General features: G+C 34.7%; 2 protein-coding genes across 6 annotated transcripts in view; one reads left to right on the top strand and one right to left on the bottom strand.

The window, feature by feature from the left end:
* The window catches only part of LOC100744134 (unconventional myosin-If), a 44593-nt gene that overhangs the window by 10419 nt on the left and 15926 nt on the right, over positions 1-18248 (bottom strand). The gene's annotated exons all lie outside the window — the stretch shown is intronic.
* Positions 2454-16335, top strand: LOC105680668. The gene is made up of 3 exons (XM_012384767.3): positions 2454-3057; positions 11515-11739; positions 15267-16335. The coding sequence occupies exons 2-3, from the start codon at positions 11516-11518 to the stop codon at positions 15979-15981; spliced, it is 939 nt and encodes a 312-aa protein (XP_012240190.1). The 5' UTR covers positions 2454-3057; position 11515; the 3' UTR covers positions 15982-16335.

The raw sequence follows: 18248 nt of genomic DNA, 5'->3' as shown, positions 1-18248 counted from the left end.
AAGACACGGACTAAGTAATAATAAATAAATAATAATAAGTAATACAATTACTCGTTTCACCATTACCATAGGTGTTAAATAGGGTAATGGTTGTATCGTAAAATACCCAAGTATATTACGTTAAAAGGAGTATTATTTTTTGCACGACCTTCGTACTATGGAGAGCACTGTATTTTCGATATTTTATACATTTTTGCATGGAACACGCGCTCTGTGTATTTTTGCGCTTTTACATTTTTCATAGAAATTGCCAGTCAATTTATAATTTGTATTAATTTCATAAATTTATCGTAGTAGTTTTATTTGGTAATAAGGTAATAACCAACAACAATGAGGAGAACGTTGGCTGATGGTTACGGATGTTATCCAGGTGGCCATCGAGATTGCAAGTTGACTTTTCTTCTCTAACGAAATGTACATGAAAAGGTATCAAAGTACACGCGTGATAAAATGATTATCTTGAAAGATATCCTAACTTTAATCTCGTAAAGTTTATTCTATCTTTCATGCACCGAATTATTCAATTAACATTGGAATATCTTTTAAACTGTATATTTTTAGATACAAGTACCTCAATACCTTTTTGTATGAGAAACTGTATCGAATGGCGTATAAGAAAGTACACGGTTCCATTTAAAAGAGCAAAAATCATGTTGGGACTTAGATTTCAAGAACTCTTCCACTTAGACAAATCTGGTGATGATCGTAAGACGTCCTCCTCGAGATGGAACAAGTTTAATTCGCGCAGTAAAAAGACAGTAGGTTATTCGAAAAAGTGTTTTAAATAAACTTGAGCGGATTAAAACAAGACACTCTGTATATGCACGATAGCATAGTCAAAAATTTGTTCACAAATATTCGCTATATCGTGTGGAGGACATTGTACGAAACAGATGAAGACTGGAAATAAAATAACGTTGTTTCAAGACGATCTATGAAAGGATACTCAAAGTTGAATCCTCAACGAATCATTTTAATCAATTTCTTAACTTTGAATGGCAGGATTTCCTGTGACATCTTCTGCACCGTCGAAAATAAAACCGTTCTGTCGTTACAGTGCAACTGTATACTTCTACCAAGAGATTTCCATGGATAAGGAAACCGTTAGCCACCTCGTTTTAAAACTGATGAAATCTAATGAACTCCTTTAAATGTAATCGTTTCGTGCAAAAGAACCCTGGCACAGGCGATTAAATGAATAATTACATACATCACTGTTACATATTTCTAAACATTTATATTATGTATGTTTATACTGAAAGATATCCTAACTTTAATCTCGTAAAGTTTATTCTATCTTTCATGCACCGAATTATTCAATTAACATTGGAATATCTTTTAAACTGTATATTTTTAGATACAAGTACCTCAATACCTTTTTGTATGAGAAACTGTATCGAATGGCGTATAAGAAAGTACACGGTTCCATTTAAAAGAGCAAAAATCATGTTGGGACTTAGATTTCAAGAACTCTTCCACTTAGACAAATCTGGTGATGATCGTAAGACGTCCTCCTCGAGATGGAACAAGTTTAATTCGCGCAGTAAAAAGACAGTAGGTTATTCGAAAAAGTGTTTTAAATAAACTTGAGCGGATTAAAACAAGACACTCTGTATATGCACGATAGCATAGTCAAAAATTTGTTCACAAATATTCGCTATATCGTGTGGAGGACATTGTACGAAACAGATGAAGACTGGAAATAAAATAACGTTGTTTCAAGACGATCTATGAAAGGATACTCAAAGTTGAATCCTCAACGAATCATTTTAATCAATTTCTTAACTTTGAATGGCAGGATTTCCTGTGACATCTTCTGCACCGTCGAAAATAAAACCGTTCTGTCGTTACAGTGCAACTGTATACTTCTACCAAGAGATTTCCATGGATAAGGAAACCGTTAGCCACCTCGTTTTAAAACTGATGAAATCTAATGAACTCCTTTAAATGTAATCGTTTCGTGCAAAAGAACCCTGGCACAGGCGATTAAATGAATAATTACATACATCACTGTTACATATTTCTAAACATTTATATTATGTATGTTTATACATATTAGGTCATCCCATAAGTTCGTGCCGTTTTTCCAGCGGTTATATATGTTATTTTTTTTAAACACCTATGAATCGTTGTCTTGGGTATTTTCAGAACATTTGACGTCTCTTGAACCGTCAAACTTCGTGATTTTTCAACAAGATCCCCAATTTTATCTTCGTCTGTCTGAGGAGGAAGCCCGGAGCGTTCCTCGTCTTCTAAACAGAAATTCCCAGCTCTAAAACGTTGGAACCACTTCCTACAGGTGCGAGATGAAAGCGCATTTTCTCCGTAAACAGCACATATGTTTTTCGTGGCAATTGTTACAGAACTTCCTTTCCGAAATTCATATAACACGAGATGTCGGAAATGGATACGCGTTTCACTCGTGATTTTTTACTGTTAGAAGTCACCGTTATGATATATTAAAACTTTGCCATTCTGCGGCAATATGAGGTATATAGTACGCTAATTGTTGTAGGGACGATCGTAGTCGAAATCAATAAAAAGAAATTGAAAACCAAAGAAAGGACGAAGGAGAAAGTAACGAACAGAATGAAAAAGAGATAGGGAGGAGAAAGAGAGAAAGAGGGAAAGAGAAAAAGAGAGAGGGCGACGTTTCACTTAGCTATTTCATTACCTTCGCTCGATCCGTGGCCGCAGTGCAAACAGAGCCATCATCTGTGTAACGCGTATTCGATCGTACAGGACCGTTTCGAATTTCCATCGTTAAGATTCACGTGCAAATCATGACCGATAAATTGTCCGATGAATACAGAATGCTAGAAAATGCGAAATCCAGTGACATTTAGTTATCACAAGTGATTCATTATTTTCAAGTTTATACAAGTTTGTAGTTTTAATTTGTTGTAACGAAATAACGCTTGATGTCGGTCATCTCTTATTGGTGTAAAGTGCACCAGTTTTTAGATAGCTGCGAACAACCGCAGCTACTACACCCGCAACATTGACTGATCCAAATAGATCGTATTCGCGTTGACCTATTTCAACATTCTACTTCAGGTACGCGCAAAGCACTTTTACCAAGCGAAATCTCTTATCAATTTCATCAATGATTACCGTTAGATACGTCCGTGTTTATTGCCAATTTTATTGACACTTTCTACTCACTAAATAATATATCATCCCTTTTGTGCATAAACCACGGGCGTGTAAATTTTCTCCTTTCTAACGAAGGCTAACGTTATATTTACTATTAGGTCATCCCATAAGTTCGTGCCGATTTTTGCGTATACATTTCATGTGTCGATTTATAAACGTACGACGATAAGGGACCAATGCACTTGAGCTTAGCTGATCGAGAACAGGCTAGAGCAGATTTTCGTGGGTATAAGATCGTGATATAGCGAACACAGTGACTTCTAACAGTAAAAAATCACGAGTGAAATGCGTATCCATTTCCGACATCTCGTGTTATATGAATTTCGGAAAGGAAGTTCTGTAACAATTGCCACGAAAAACATATGTGCTGTTTACGGAGAAAATGCGCTTTCATCTCGCACCTGTAGGAAGCGGTTCCAACGTTTTAGAGCTGGGAATTTCTGTTTAGAAGACGAGGAACGCTCCGGGCTTCCTCCTCAGACAGACGAAGATAAAATTGGGGATCTTGTTGAAAAATCACGAAGTTTGACGGTTCAAGAGACGTCAAATGTTCTGAAAATACCCAAGACAACGATTCATAGGTGTTTAAAAAAAATAACATATATAACCGCTGGAAAAACGGCACGAACTTATGGGATGACCTAATATATAGATTCATAGATTTGCTAGGTAAATTAAAAAGATGCGTGTTGTAACAAACATAGTGTAATAACGTAACGATTGTGCTTTACATCTGATTCGTTATTTTTCGGAATTATCTCTGTGGTTTGGTGCAGAATGTATCGATGATATTGTAGTACTCATAAAATTGAGATATTAACGCTTCAAGATATGTTTAAAAATTCGTGTTTAAATAATTTCTGAATTACACAAGCGTTCCTGCCGTTTCTACTTTCTTTTCTAATACAAGAAGATAAAATTTATATCGACTTTGGTATTTTCCGCAGAAAAATATCAACATTCGCATGTACAAATCCCATTATCGTCGCTTGAACATAGAATTTCAACTTGTAGTTTTTTTATACAAAATATACAATCGCTTACAGCCGGGTCCAACTGACTTTTGCAAAAATATGACATTAGCACTTGTTACGCGAAACCACTGATCCAATTTCTTTACCTTCGATCGTTAACTTCTACAGGGTGGTTGGTAAATAAACATTTTTCGTTCGAGGCTTTGTTTTCGAGAAAATCCACTTTGAATTTTGGCTCGGTACGCGTGCACTTTATCGCGTCTCGTTATAATGGATCTCACTGTAGATCGTTGTCTCGATGGAAAAATTAAAAAAAAAATTGTTATTCTATATTTTCGACTTCTTTTTTCGCGTAGAATCACCCCCTTTCCGCTTGTACCACCAGTTAGCAACTACCCTGTATACAATTTTCCTAATGTTTTTACATAACATCTTGGGCTCGACTCAGATAGTCGACGGAGAGGTAAATATCATGGAATACATTTGGTATAAATTATTCTGTCAGATGATCGCGTTAAAACGATTGCTACGTTAAAAAATAAATCGAAGATGCTACGAATTGAAAGATGAAACACGGAAGAGCTTACTGGAGACTTTCCCATGGAAAGTTAGACGCTACAAACAATCGACACTAAGAAATTTATTTTTAAATATAAATCTCGTGTATTTGCGTAAAAGAAATGACGAAAGAATTCCAGAATCTAACGCAGTCGATGACAATGAAAGTCGCGAACAGTTGCACCGATCGAAAAATCCGAAGTATTATCTCGAAATATTACGAAACATTGTTCATTGTGAAATACAAACTTGCGCAATTTTTAACAGAAGATACACAGGGTAGTCCGTAATTCGTGACAAAAGTGGGGGTCAGAGAAATCTCAAAAATAGTACCTCTCGAAATAAGAGGAAAATCGAAGATAATGAAGTTGCATTGGACATGTCATTTTCGAGAAAATCAAGTTTCAAATAAGTGAACTTCCATAGTTGACGTCTACATAGGGATAGATAATCGATAGTCGATGTTCTAAATGTGAAAGTAAGAGGAAAATATAGAATACAATTTGACGTCTGAAATCTTATTTTTGATGAATGTATTTTTCTATTGCACGCTAAATAAAATATTTGAATCGTAAAAGGAAGATAATTGTTGATACATTTGTCCTATGTGTTCTCCGATCTCGTGAAAAATTGATTAAAGAGGAAGATTAATCGTAAAACTAATTAAAATATCATCATTAAATTTCACAAAAATCCATCGGATCGTATTTCTTCGTATTTCTGGCGCCAGATTAGGACTTGGAACGTTGTACGTTTCGTTTCTTGTTCTTTTACGCGAGTTTTGATATTATTCGCTTTATCCTTAACGATATTACAATGCATAAATTACTGCAAAACTATAAACAAGAACAAAGACGATATGTAAAAATTTATTTCAGCACGCTACCATCTAAAGTCATTTGCGCTTCCTATTTCAATAACAACTTTATCATTTTTCTGATTTTGGAAAAATCATACGAGACAGATTGCATTTCCTAATATACAGGGTGGTTGGATACAGGGTGGTTGTTAACTGGTGGTACAAGGGGAAAGGGGGTGATTCTACGCGAAAAAGAAGTCGAAAATATAGAATAAACATTTTTCGTTCGAGACTTTGTTTTCGAGAAAATCCACTTTGAATTTTGGCTCGGTACGCGTGCACTTTATCGCGTCTCGTTATAACGAATCTCACTGTAGATCGTTGTCTCGATGGAAAAATTAAAAAAAAAATTTTTATTCTATATTTTCGGCTTCTTTTTTCGCGTAGAAACCCCCTTTCCTCTTGTACCACCAGTTACCAACCACCCTGTATACGAAATAGCACGTAATAGCAAACTGTAATTATTTAAATGTGCGTCACTTAACTTCGATAAAACGATCTAAAATTATACAATAAAACTAAAATACAAGCGTTGGAGCTAATTCACATACTGTAACTAATATAACAAGAGAAAGAGATAAATTATTTCAAGTATAATACGATCCAGTCCTGTTTTTGCGCGATAGGTGGATTTCCGAAAAGAGCTGTACAAAAAGATATACAACGAATGTGAAAAACTAGAAAATTGGAAATGGAAGATTAAAGAAGTCTGTAGAAATAATAAATTGTTTTCGCACAGATTATATCGAAATAATTATGTAGCGTGTCGTCGCGTTTTTAAATCGCGATGTAAGAGATTTCCAAAATATTGTTTCCTTTTCTTTTTCTTCCTTTGTTTTGATAGAAAGTCACGGTGTCACAGTTTAATGCAAAGTAACAGTGCACAGAAATAAACATACCTCGTGATGTAGCGTTGCAACATCTTTGTGCGTTCAATTATAATAAATCTACCTCATATACATTTCAAATTAACATAGATTTCCGCTCATAAACGTGTGGACATTTTAATCGGTTCATATAAAATCAATAATAAACAGAATACGTGAAAAAAAGGAAGCACATGTACTTAAGGAAGCAGATGTACTGGTTAACCAATAGAAAATCTAAATTAAGCACAATGAATAAACTAAATATATACAAAACAATAATCAAACCAATCTGGACATACGGAGTCCCACTATGGGAGACGGCAGCAATGAGTCACATAAATAAAATAGAAACAGAGCAAGCAAAAATTTTAAGAACGATAGTTAACGCTCCATGGTACGTCAGAAACGAAGACTTACGAAAAGATTTAAAAATTCCAACAGTCGAAGAGGAAATCGCTAGATATGCAAGAAAGTATAAAGAAAGACTTGTAACACACCCAAACCAGCTGGTTGCTGAAACGAATAAAACCATAATAGAAAGAAGACCGAAGAAGAAGCATCTCGCAAACCACACAATAGAAATAAAATAAACAACTTGGAGGATGGAACCCCGCTGGGGGTAACCATCCACACGTTATATTATTATACCACTAAGCTATAATATTTTACCAAATGTCCTACTGGACAAATTATAAAATTTAAATAAATAAATAAAAAAAAAATTTTTATCGGTTTGCATTAACAGTACATGTAATTAAAATATGTGACAACGGGACGAATTAATGAGAAAATAACGAAGAAAACTTATCCATTATCTTATCTTAGCTTATCAACTTATCCATAACATGGTGAAATTAAACATTTTCCGCATTCATCGTGGTGTCAATCGGTTTTAATCATTGCCAGATTTGATCACGAGAATCGTCTATCCGTTTGGAAGAACCTTCCCTATCATAGCTAAACGATCGAACAAACCGAGGATGATGAAATTAAATAATAAAACCTACCCATGGTGTTCGACACACGCAGGCACCGATCTTTTTGCGTGCCATGATGATTCTAACGAAGATCGACACCACCTTGCGTCTTTCTATTCGTCATTTTCTAAATAATTCACATTCTGTGAAAAGTAAGAAAGTATACTTTTGATACGCAGTGTACGCAACACGCATATACCTGGACATAAAATCGAATCAGAAAGTTAGAATTCGAATCGTTCGAAAGAAACGCAATTTCTTAAAGTACGCAGCGACAATAAGCGTTGCAAGCGCGGACTAATAGCGATAATCGATTAAAATGAAAGTTAAAAGTAGTACGAAGTACGGTATACCGAAAATGAAACTTGCAAGCGGACGAATGCGGGTATAACTGGCGATAGAAACTTGAATCGTTTGACAGACCGACTCCACGTGGACTCTTACGTTCACCGAGTATAACCGAGTACGTTCACCAGGGCAACGAATGCACTTGCACTTTTTAAGAGAACCTGTTTCCACTTTAACGCGAACCTACATCGAAAGAACCACACCCACTGACAAGTCGGACCATAGATCTCTTTGGAAAGGAGGACCTTTCCGTTACTCTGCTAGGCGAACAGTAAGACACGATTACCGCGAGATTATTGCGCGATATTTTCCTCGATGTTAAACGGCACTTTGTAACAAAGAGTTAAAAAAAAAGGAAGATTTATTCCATGCACAAACCTATTAGCTTTTTTAGACTTGAAACTTTCACGATGATTAGATGATATATTTGTGATTCTTTGGATTTCGTGTTTTCGTCTTCGTATGCTGCGTTTTGTTTTTATCATTCAGTGATTCCAGTTCGCCTTTTCAGGACAGACCCATTTATTATTTGTTAATGGGGCGTTTAATTAATCTATCGTATACTTCTTGTACGATCTTAATAAGTTCTGAATAAAAGTCTACTTAAAAGTTCATTTATGTCTTATAAAATTAACAATTAGCAATTTTAATAGCATAAACCATAAAAAATGGTTGTAATATACCAATTCATGATTGGGGATATTGTTTACTGGAATTATTATAGTTTTGATATTAGCGTTAGCAGCTCTAACACTGACTTGTACATCGAATGTTTCTCAGAATCGTTGAAAGTAATACATGGAGAATCTTCACCTTTTATACAAAATTATACAAATTTTTATTCCAAGCAAAAAGCAACTCTTTTTTGACACGCATTGGAGAGAAAATTTGTCAACTATGGACGAAATGGAGATGTAAATAAAATTAACAATTAAAACGGTTATAATATACCAATTTATGATTGGGGATATTATTTACTTGAATTATTATAGTTTTGATATTAGCGTTAGCAGCTCTAACGCTGACTTGTACATCGAATGTTTCTCAGAATCGTTGAAAGTAATACATGGAGAATCTTCATCTTTTATACAAAATTATACAAATTTTTATTCCAAGCAAAAAGCAACTCTTTTTTGATACGAATTGGAGAGAAAATTTGTCAACTATGGACGACATGGAGATATAAATAAATGAAATAATATAAACGAATGAAAAACGTATTCGAATTATGTGCTATAGTTATTATTTAGAATATCTTTTCTAATAATTATATCACAGTTGGAGTGCAGATTTTTTACAGAAAGTTTGAAAGTGAAAAATTACACAAAATGTACGTAACATGAGAAGAATATACAGGGTGGTTGGTAACTGGTGGTACAAGCGGAAAGGGTCGTGATTCTACGCGAAAAAAGAAGCCCAAAATATACAATAAACATTTTTAGTTCGAGGCTTTGTTTTCTAGAGAATCGACTTTGAATTTTGGCTCGGTACGCGTGCACTTTGTCGCGTCTCGCTCGGTACGCGTTGAATTTTGGCTCGGTACGCGTGCACTTTGTCGCGTCTCGTTATAACGGATCTCGCTGTAGATCGTTGTCTCGATGGAAAAATTAAAAAAAAAATTAAAAAAAATGTTTATTCTACATTTTCGACTTCTTTTTTCTTTCTTTTTTTCTTGATATACAACAGAATATAGTGCTTTCTATAATACTTGTGAGATAAAACAATTTAAAGAAAATCAAAAATATGAATTTGTTTAAATCCTCGGTCTAATTATAATATAAAAACGAAACAAAGATATGTGTAAAAATATTATAATACAATAAACACGAAGTAACAATAGATTCTCAACCTTCTGCTCTATTCCTGCTTCGAGGTAAATGGATTGTTTAAAAGAATCGAACCACTACCTTCCACAGCCGCATGATAAAACCTAAGAACTCGATGTTTATTAGAACGAATCATCGCATCTAAGGGAGATTGTAATTCCATATTCGCATAACATGCGACTTACAGAAACAAGACGAGTTCTATAAGACGCTATTTTACCTAGCTGAACTTTCGTACTTGGGAAAAAGAGAAAGCTAGGTCGATTCTTGGCAATTTGAAAAATATATTTATCTAATTTCGTAAATTCTGGTTCTGATCAATTTCTTGTCTCGAAGTCTTGAGATGAAGATTCAAGATCGAGAAAAATTATAAATCATTTTTTCAAGTTTGCTTACTTCTTACGAATATAACGCGTGTTTAACGATAAAAATAAAAATGTTCATACTCTCTTTTCATTCGAAGAAAACGATTAACTGACTCTGGCATTTGTTTCTTCTTATATTCTTAGAAATAATACGATCAATGCAAGAAACCGACTGCGCGACTTTGCATATTCTTCGAACAAAAATTTAACATAACAGTTCGATATTTTAAATAGTTCACGTTTTAGGTTGAATTACGAAAGATAAGATATATTAAGGAGATTTAAAAGGATTATAAGTAGCGAGTATTTTGGAAGAAAAATCGATGTAAAATATAAAATTTCAACTCTGATCTACTTAAATCGATTCTCCTGTTAAATATAGTTTTGAGCTGCTTTGTTCGATTATGACAACTATATTATATTACTTCGGTATACGTATGGCTTACGTAAGTGAAACAAGAGAAATTGTATCATTCTGTTCCTTAAGGTTGCTCTTGCGAACAGGTAAAACTTTCACTGCGCGTTTATTGTAACACGCTCGTACATACTGTCTCGTGTGAGTGACCAGGTGCACTAACATTCTCCTCTTTTTCGTTTCTTATAATTGTAGCGAAAGTGGACAATATTTGTAATAAACAGAAATCGCCATATATCTACATATCTATAGAATATCTAGGTACATTATAATATTGGGCATGTTTTGCCATTAAGTATACTGTATATATGGAAATCGCCATATATCTATAGAATATCTAGGTATATTATAATATTGGGCATGTTTTGCCATGAAGTATACTGTATATATGGAAATCGCCATATATCTATAGAATATCTAGGTATATTATAATATTGGGCATGTTTTGCCATGAAGTATACTGTATATCTGGAAATCGCCATATATCTATGTATCTATAGAATATCTAGGTATATTATAATATTGGGCATGTTTTGCCATGAAGTATACTGTATATATGGAAATGGCCATATATCTATGTATCTCTGGAATATCTAGGTATATTATAATATTGGGCATGTTTTGCCATGAAGTATACTGTATATATGGAAATCGCCATATATCTATAGAATATCTAGATATATTATAATATTGGGCATGTCTTGCCATGAAGTATACTGTATATATGGAAATATGTTATAGCTTAGATATAATAATATACATAATGAGTTATGGTATCTCGAGGTACAGATATATCATAACATGGCAATGTAAGACTTAGTATGTAGGTTACTAAAATTATGCTGCAAACGCTGCAATGTATATTTATATCACACTTATATATAGGTAACATGTTAAAGAGCGAACGAAATTCTACTGAACGTGTGTTTATGTAACCAAAGAAGATGTACTGACTTTTAACCCTCGCTACGATAAATAATATATTATACATAAAAGTTCTTTTCTCGTTAATTACTTTCAATAAATGTATACACATAGTTAACTTGAACATAGTAACATACTTGTACAACAAAGTAATTAAGAAGTAAACTATTCAGAGAAAAATGACTTTATGCTTTCCTTTTCTAAGATTGACGAAGCATTTTAAAACATAAAATGGCATTTCAGAATGTTAGCAGCGGTAAATTACTACACGGCAACGGTGCTCTTTGCACTTATACAGCGATCATTCTCGGCAATGGTTCTTCCAAGGCCACCTTCTTCGCCAAATTATATCCAACACTTTGATCGGAAAGGAAATGACCAAAGATTCTACGGGGGAAAATCTTTACCAAGTTTCCCACACAATTCTGAGGTGGAAAGAGCTAATAATCCTAATACCAACGATTACAGGTATTAATTATGTATTTACCATTTCTATTATAACTTCCTATAATTTTTACTTTTCTTCTGTTCTGCATAAATACTCTCGCTTTCTCTTCCTTCCTTTCTCCCAGAGTCACATCTCCATGTCAAGTGATAATAAAGTCGTTATACTAAGAGTTTCGGATAAAACAACTTCCGCTTATAAAAGCATATTTCAAATAATAAGAATTAGGAATCGGATAAATTTTTTTTAACAAAAGTACAGTTGACGTATTTGCCATTCTTCGGATTTCGACTGTGTTTTCGATAGCGATAACGATTTAGACGTTATAATAATCACAGACATAAGAAGTACAGATGGGGGATGCTGTGCAGAGGAAATGGGCACCGTTGAATCATCAGATAAAGATAATCGAAGAGATTGCTCTTTGCTTTTTTACCTATTAGAAACAAATATCTCTTAGGAAGAAAAAGGGAGGCCACATTAGATATCTCTATCTTCTATTCAATTACAATTTTACTGCACAACTTCATCTAAAGAATCCAGAATTATCTCCCTTTTAACGCTAGAATTTTCACCGGTGTGGCGAAAGTGAGCAATTTGTAATTTTTTATACAAATTTTGTAGATAGATAACGATGCATTTTGAGGGATCTCTATGATTTCTTATAAAATATAATATCTAAATGGACGAAAGATTATGTTTCTCCTTACGTTATATACTTTTCCATACATATATCTTCCATCTTGATACAAGTTCTTTAATATAAGTTTCACACTTTAGACATCGATAGATCTAGTTTTAAATAATATCCCATTTCATCTTAGTACAAAACAGATAGTATAAACCCATAATTCTATAAGTCTATATATACACTAGTCTTAGATATGGTCTGCTTCTGGCGTGGCAGTTGAATGCACGGTATTTGATTATAGCATGTGATGTATCGTGTGTTCGTTTAATCCTATTCATTCAACTATCGTATACGTCATTATACATATCCATATTATTAGTAAAATGTTAGTTTGATCTGTGGCTAAAGTAGGACCGACTTAAGAGGATCCAATATAGACTCCATAGAGGGTCCAAGACTGCGTAAATAGTAAATCTAAAGATAGGAGAAGTTGTATGAAAATTGTATACTTAAGATTCTGGATCTTTTACACGCTGTGTAATTAAACCAGTGTTACCAAGTACTTTAATAATCAATGTACTATCAACATGGTCTACACGTTCTTCTCTTTCACCAATTTTGCCTCGTTTAGGTCTTCTGAAACTGTATGTATCTTTATAACTGTATATATATTATCTGATGTTAGCTCGGGTTCAAAGTAAGGCCCACTGTCCATGAAATGTCACTCTGTAGACGCGTTGATGCTAACGGTACACTTCCATGCAGCGACCATTGTGAAGTAATGTGAAGTAATGTGCACCGTTTTCGTCATAACGACTGACTTTAACATCGTGAGCCATACGTTGCAGCCATAAACGAATGTAGCGATACAGGATGAGAGCGACTTGCTCGTCCCTCGACATTTTAATAACGGGACGAAATGTATCTTATCCGTACGCTTCGCAGACTGAGCGTCGATGTAAATGAATCGTCGCGTTTAGTACGAAACGACGTGACGCTTTCTAGATAGCGGGCCTTGAAGTAAAACGAAAGAAATTTTGTCATTATGTTTACTAATTTCAGAAAAAGAGTGCTCCCGATTCTTCGGATGTGTCTCATAAGAGGAAGATACATATTAGGTCATCCCATAAGTTCGTGCCGACTTTTGCGTATACATTTCATGTGTCGATTTACAAACGTACGGCGATAAGGGACCAATGCACATGAGCTTAGCTGATCGAGAACAGGCTAGAGCAGATTTTCGTGGGTATAAGATCGTAATATAGCGAACACAGTGACTTCTAACAGTAAAAAATCACGAGTGAAATGCGTATCCATTTTCGACATCTCGTGTTGTATGAATTTCGGAAAGGAAGTTCTGTAACAATTGCCACGAAAAACATATGTGCTGTTTACGGAGAAAATGCGCTTTCATCTCGCACCTGTAGGAAGTGGTTCCAACGTTTTAGAGCTGGGAATTTCTGTTTAGAAGACGAGGAACGCTCCGGGCTTCCTCCTCAGACAGACGAAGATAAAATTGACAGACAAAGATAAAATTGGGGATCTTGTTGAAAAATCACGAAGTTTGACGGTTCAAGAGACGTCAAATGTTCTGAAAATACCTAAGACAACGATTCATAGGTGTTTAAAAAAAATAACACATATAACCGTTCGAAAAACGGCACGAACTTATGAGATGACCTAATATTATACAATATGTATGTGGACTATGTACCATTGGTGGTTTCCATTGAAATCATCGACATAGACTTCACCGATACCAGCTTCGACCCGGTAGTACAAGAAAATAAGAGAGGATTTTTACTTATGCAGGTAAGGGTAAAGGTACTACCTCGAATCTAACGCAAGCTATGGATTTGATATTGATTTGTGTTGAAATTACGCTCAAACTAAAGGTAAATTAATTGAAATCAAACCAAAATTTATTTAATTGCTATCCAGCTTGTACGGGTTAGTTCTCTTAATTCGTCGATTATCTGCAGCAACAACCCTACATAGGTACAATTTCTCTTTTATTTGCCCGTGCTAATACCGCCAGTCAGGTAACGCTGTTGTCAGTTAAAGCTATTTTCAGCGAAGACGGTGAAGACAGAGTCGGTGATTTCAATGGCATTCATATGTCCATGCTGAATACACTTTTCTAGATCGTTTCTTTCATACGTGTAGACCTAATAAAAGAGAAAGCAGAATAAAACACTGCTTAATTAATTATGTTTTATCCTGATTTATTCTCTTCCCATCCGATTCCTTCTCTACTTTGTCGTTGTGAATTGTGGATTTTGTTATTTTAATGCTCGTCAATTTATACAATTTTGTTTGTGCAATTTGTACTTGATTTTTAGTATGCTGCATTCCGATCTTCATCGTGTTGTCAATTTTAAAATTAGCCACATCCTTGGCAAACTTTGATACGGAGGGGAAATGGTGAAAAATGATGAAACAGAAAGAATTATGGATTAAAGTAAAAAGGATCGTGACGATTTTACGTCCTCGTAACGCGAAAATTAAAAACCATTGAAAGTAAATGAAGATTGTCATACAAGTCATACGAAATATTATAAAAATCGATCATGGTTAATACATTTACAATTTATTTGAACCGTGTTAACGAATTTGTGACAAAGGAAATTAATTAATGACAAAGGAAAGAAATTAGGCATATTAGATGTATATCACCGTTCGTAGACAGGAAATTTCGATCGTGTTTTGATAGTGCGTTACGCTTTGTACCGATATTTCGTGAACATTGCCTCGAAATATTTATATTCTTGATTCCATTTGTTAATGACGCAGCATTTTGTTTCACCTTTGGAAATTCATTTTACGAAAACCGATGCTTAATACTATCTTTCATATCCGCGGTCACAAATATTAGAAAATCACGAACCGAGTTAAAAAAGGGCTATTTTTCTTTTTCAGTCTCGTGGAAATCGAACTTCAAAGTCCAGACGAAATGGACGCGTCCAGCCTTCAAAATATCATACACGCGATGCTGAAACAATCTGAAGAAGCTCGCAACGAGAGTTATCCAAATCCAGAAGTGGTACCTCGCTCAATTTTTGGCGTGAGAGATGTTGGCCTAAGTGCGAACTTCAAAGCAAACGCGGTTAACGAGGGCAGACACGTCTTAGCAGATCCGTCGAAATTTCAAAGTTTCGATGAAAAGCTCTATTACTTAAAGAATAGCAGACCAAAGGTTTATGTAAACGTACGAGGCCATAGCGGTTCTTTTCGCAAAGGCGTAACATCTAGAACGACTACTGTTCACGATCCTATAGAATTTCTTAGAGTGACACCTCCTCTGCAAAGGCAAACTGATTGGACATCTCATCGCAATAAAATAATTCGACCGTTAAAAAAAATTGACCATCAAGCTAATACGAAACGTGAATATGGTAAAAATGTTTCGAAAAAGAAAGCTAAAAAATTAAATAGACTAACTATAGTTTACGGTTTAGATAATCTCTCCACTACTGAGAGCTCTATGGTGACTTCCAGCGAGTTACCGAAACAGATACCAGCACCACCGTCCAGATTTCCAAGTAGAATATTAATGGCACAGACCACGCCTGTTCAAAGATATGCTTTGAAAAGAACGAATATATTGCCAGAATATAGTTTCTCAAACGTTTGATGCTATTTCAAATACACAAAGAAATTTTTTTACAAGATAAACAAAAGAAAAATCAGTTTGCAGAAAAGTGGACAGATAGTGGAAATAGATATGGATAAAGTTTCGATAAATACGGTTTGTTTATACAAAAGTGTAAATATTAATTTCAATTACTTACTCGATAATCTACATACTGTAAGGATATGTAATAAATAAAACTTATAGAGTATTGGTACTTGTTCGATAACTTCATCGATAACTGTTTCCACTATGTTCACTTATTTTTGTCCCCGTCTGTATCTCATTCGAAACCACCGAATAATACTCGGCGATACTTTGAAAGTTTGCGAACAATGATCATTTTTCTATACCAAATAGGAATACAGGAAGATCTTACGTGCATGTTTTATAGGATCATTGCGAAAGATTTTCAGGAGATTTAATAACTCGCATCTTCGCTTGTAGAAAGTGAGAGAATTTAATTTGTAAATACATAAACTTGCTGCGTAGAGTGAAACTGAAGAAAATAATTTCTATAGAAAATGTCGAAGAAAATGTTACAACTTACAAAATAACGTATCTAAATAAAATTGTTGAAAGTATGTTGCCAGATAGAGATATCTATAATTTCGTTTCAAAATTTATAAATATACACTAAAGTTTGTATACCTATTTAAAGAATTTCTTATCTTTAATATTAAGTTGTACATTATATAATTTCTTTAGAAACATTGCAAGCATACTTTCCTTAACATAAGTTTATGGATGATTTTATTTATACATTACAATCAGATGTACACTTTATATAAAATGTCAAAAAATCTAGTTTTTAATCAAGAACAGACTCGAAACGTTAAATAAATCAACTGAAAAGTGTAATCACTATAGATCTCTGAATTAATCTATTTCTGATCTATTTTGATCTATTTTTGTAACTATGTATACTACGCACATCACGTAAAACTATATTCGTACTCTAAAAATTTCATATTTCAAAATATACTATCTCTTATCTGCTGCAACAATGACATAAATATATATGTATACAATGTGCAACTGTGCAACGTTTCGTTAATACTGACGTACGTATGAACCGCTCACAGAACAAATTGTTTAATTCAGTTTCTCTAAATTTTTGAAATGTCAGTACCAGAGTGTACCAGAATCAAGTATGGTTCGTGTTTATCTTATATAGTTTCAATTTTCTGTCTTAATTTTGTCGAGTTAACTGGTTTGGCAAATAAGCGGCTCCTAATCTGCCATCGATCTTTCCTTCCAAGTTATGGATTGTATGAAAAAATTATTTTGTAATATATGTACAAGCACCGATGATTATGTATTTAATCTTAATTTAATTTTATCTATTTAATTTTAGGTCAAGTTTTTAAGTCCCTTAATATTATCAGGTCTGTAAGTATGAAACCGGAATTTGCCTATAGGTGGCCCTAGCTGATAATGTTGTTGTCACTAAACTGCGTCATTGATGCCAAAAGTCTTTGTTGACATCTCGCAAACATTTTCGACTCAGAACAATACAAGTTTCATACAACAGCGTAGTTTGTAATAGCGTCGAACATGTCAAATTTTGAGTCTGGAAACTACTACAGCATTGATTTTCTGTTACCATTCGAAGAAAACTGCTGCAGAATCGCATCGAATGCTCGTCGAAGCTTACGGTGAGCATGCTCTTGGTAAATCACAGGGCTTTGAGTGGTTTAAAAAATTCAGAAGTGGCAATTTTGACGCGAGGAACGAAGAACGTGGAAGACCACCGAAAAAGTTTCGAGACAGCGAATTGCAAGCACCGTTGGACGAGGATGACGCTCAAACGCAACAACAACTCGCTGATCGATTAAACGTGATACGAGAAGCCGTCTCCATGCGTTTGAAAGCCATGAGAAAGATCCAGAAGGTGGGAAAACGGGTTCCACACGAACCGAATGAAAGACAGCAGGAAAACCGAAAAACCACTTGCGAAATGCTGCTCGCCAGATACAAAAGAAAGTCATTTCTCCACCGAATTGTGACTGGCGATGAAAAGTAGATATATTTTGAGAATCCTAAGCGTAAAAGATCATGGGTAGCTCCAGGCGAACCACCGACATCGACTACAGGACGAAATCGCTATGGACGGAAGACAATGCTCTGTGTTTGGTGGGATCAGAAGGGTGTGATCTATTACGAGCTGTTAAAACCTGGCGAAACTGTTAATACCGAGCGCTACCGACGACAAACGATCGATTTGAATCGAGCTTTGCGTGAAAAACGACCAGAATATCAAAAAAGGC

This window comes from Bombus impatiens, unplaced genomic scaffold (genome assembly GCF_000188095.3).
Source record: "Bombus impatiens unplaced genomic scaffold, BIMP_2.2 scf_0296, whole genome shotgun sequence".
NCBI lineage: Eukaryota > Metazoa > Arthropoda > Insecta > Hymenoptera > Apidae > Bombus > Bombus impatiens.
The sequence above is the reverse complement of the archived record's forward strand: the minus strand, read 5'-3'. Positions and strand labels throughout refer to the sequence as shown.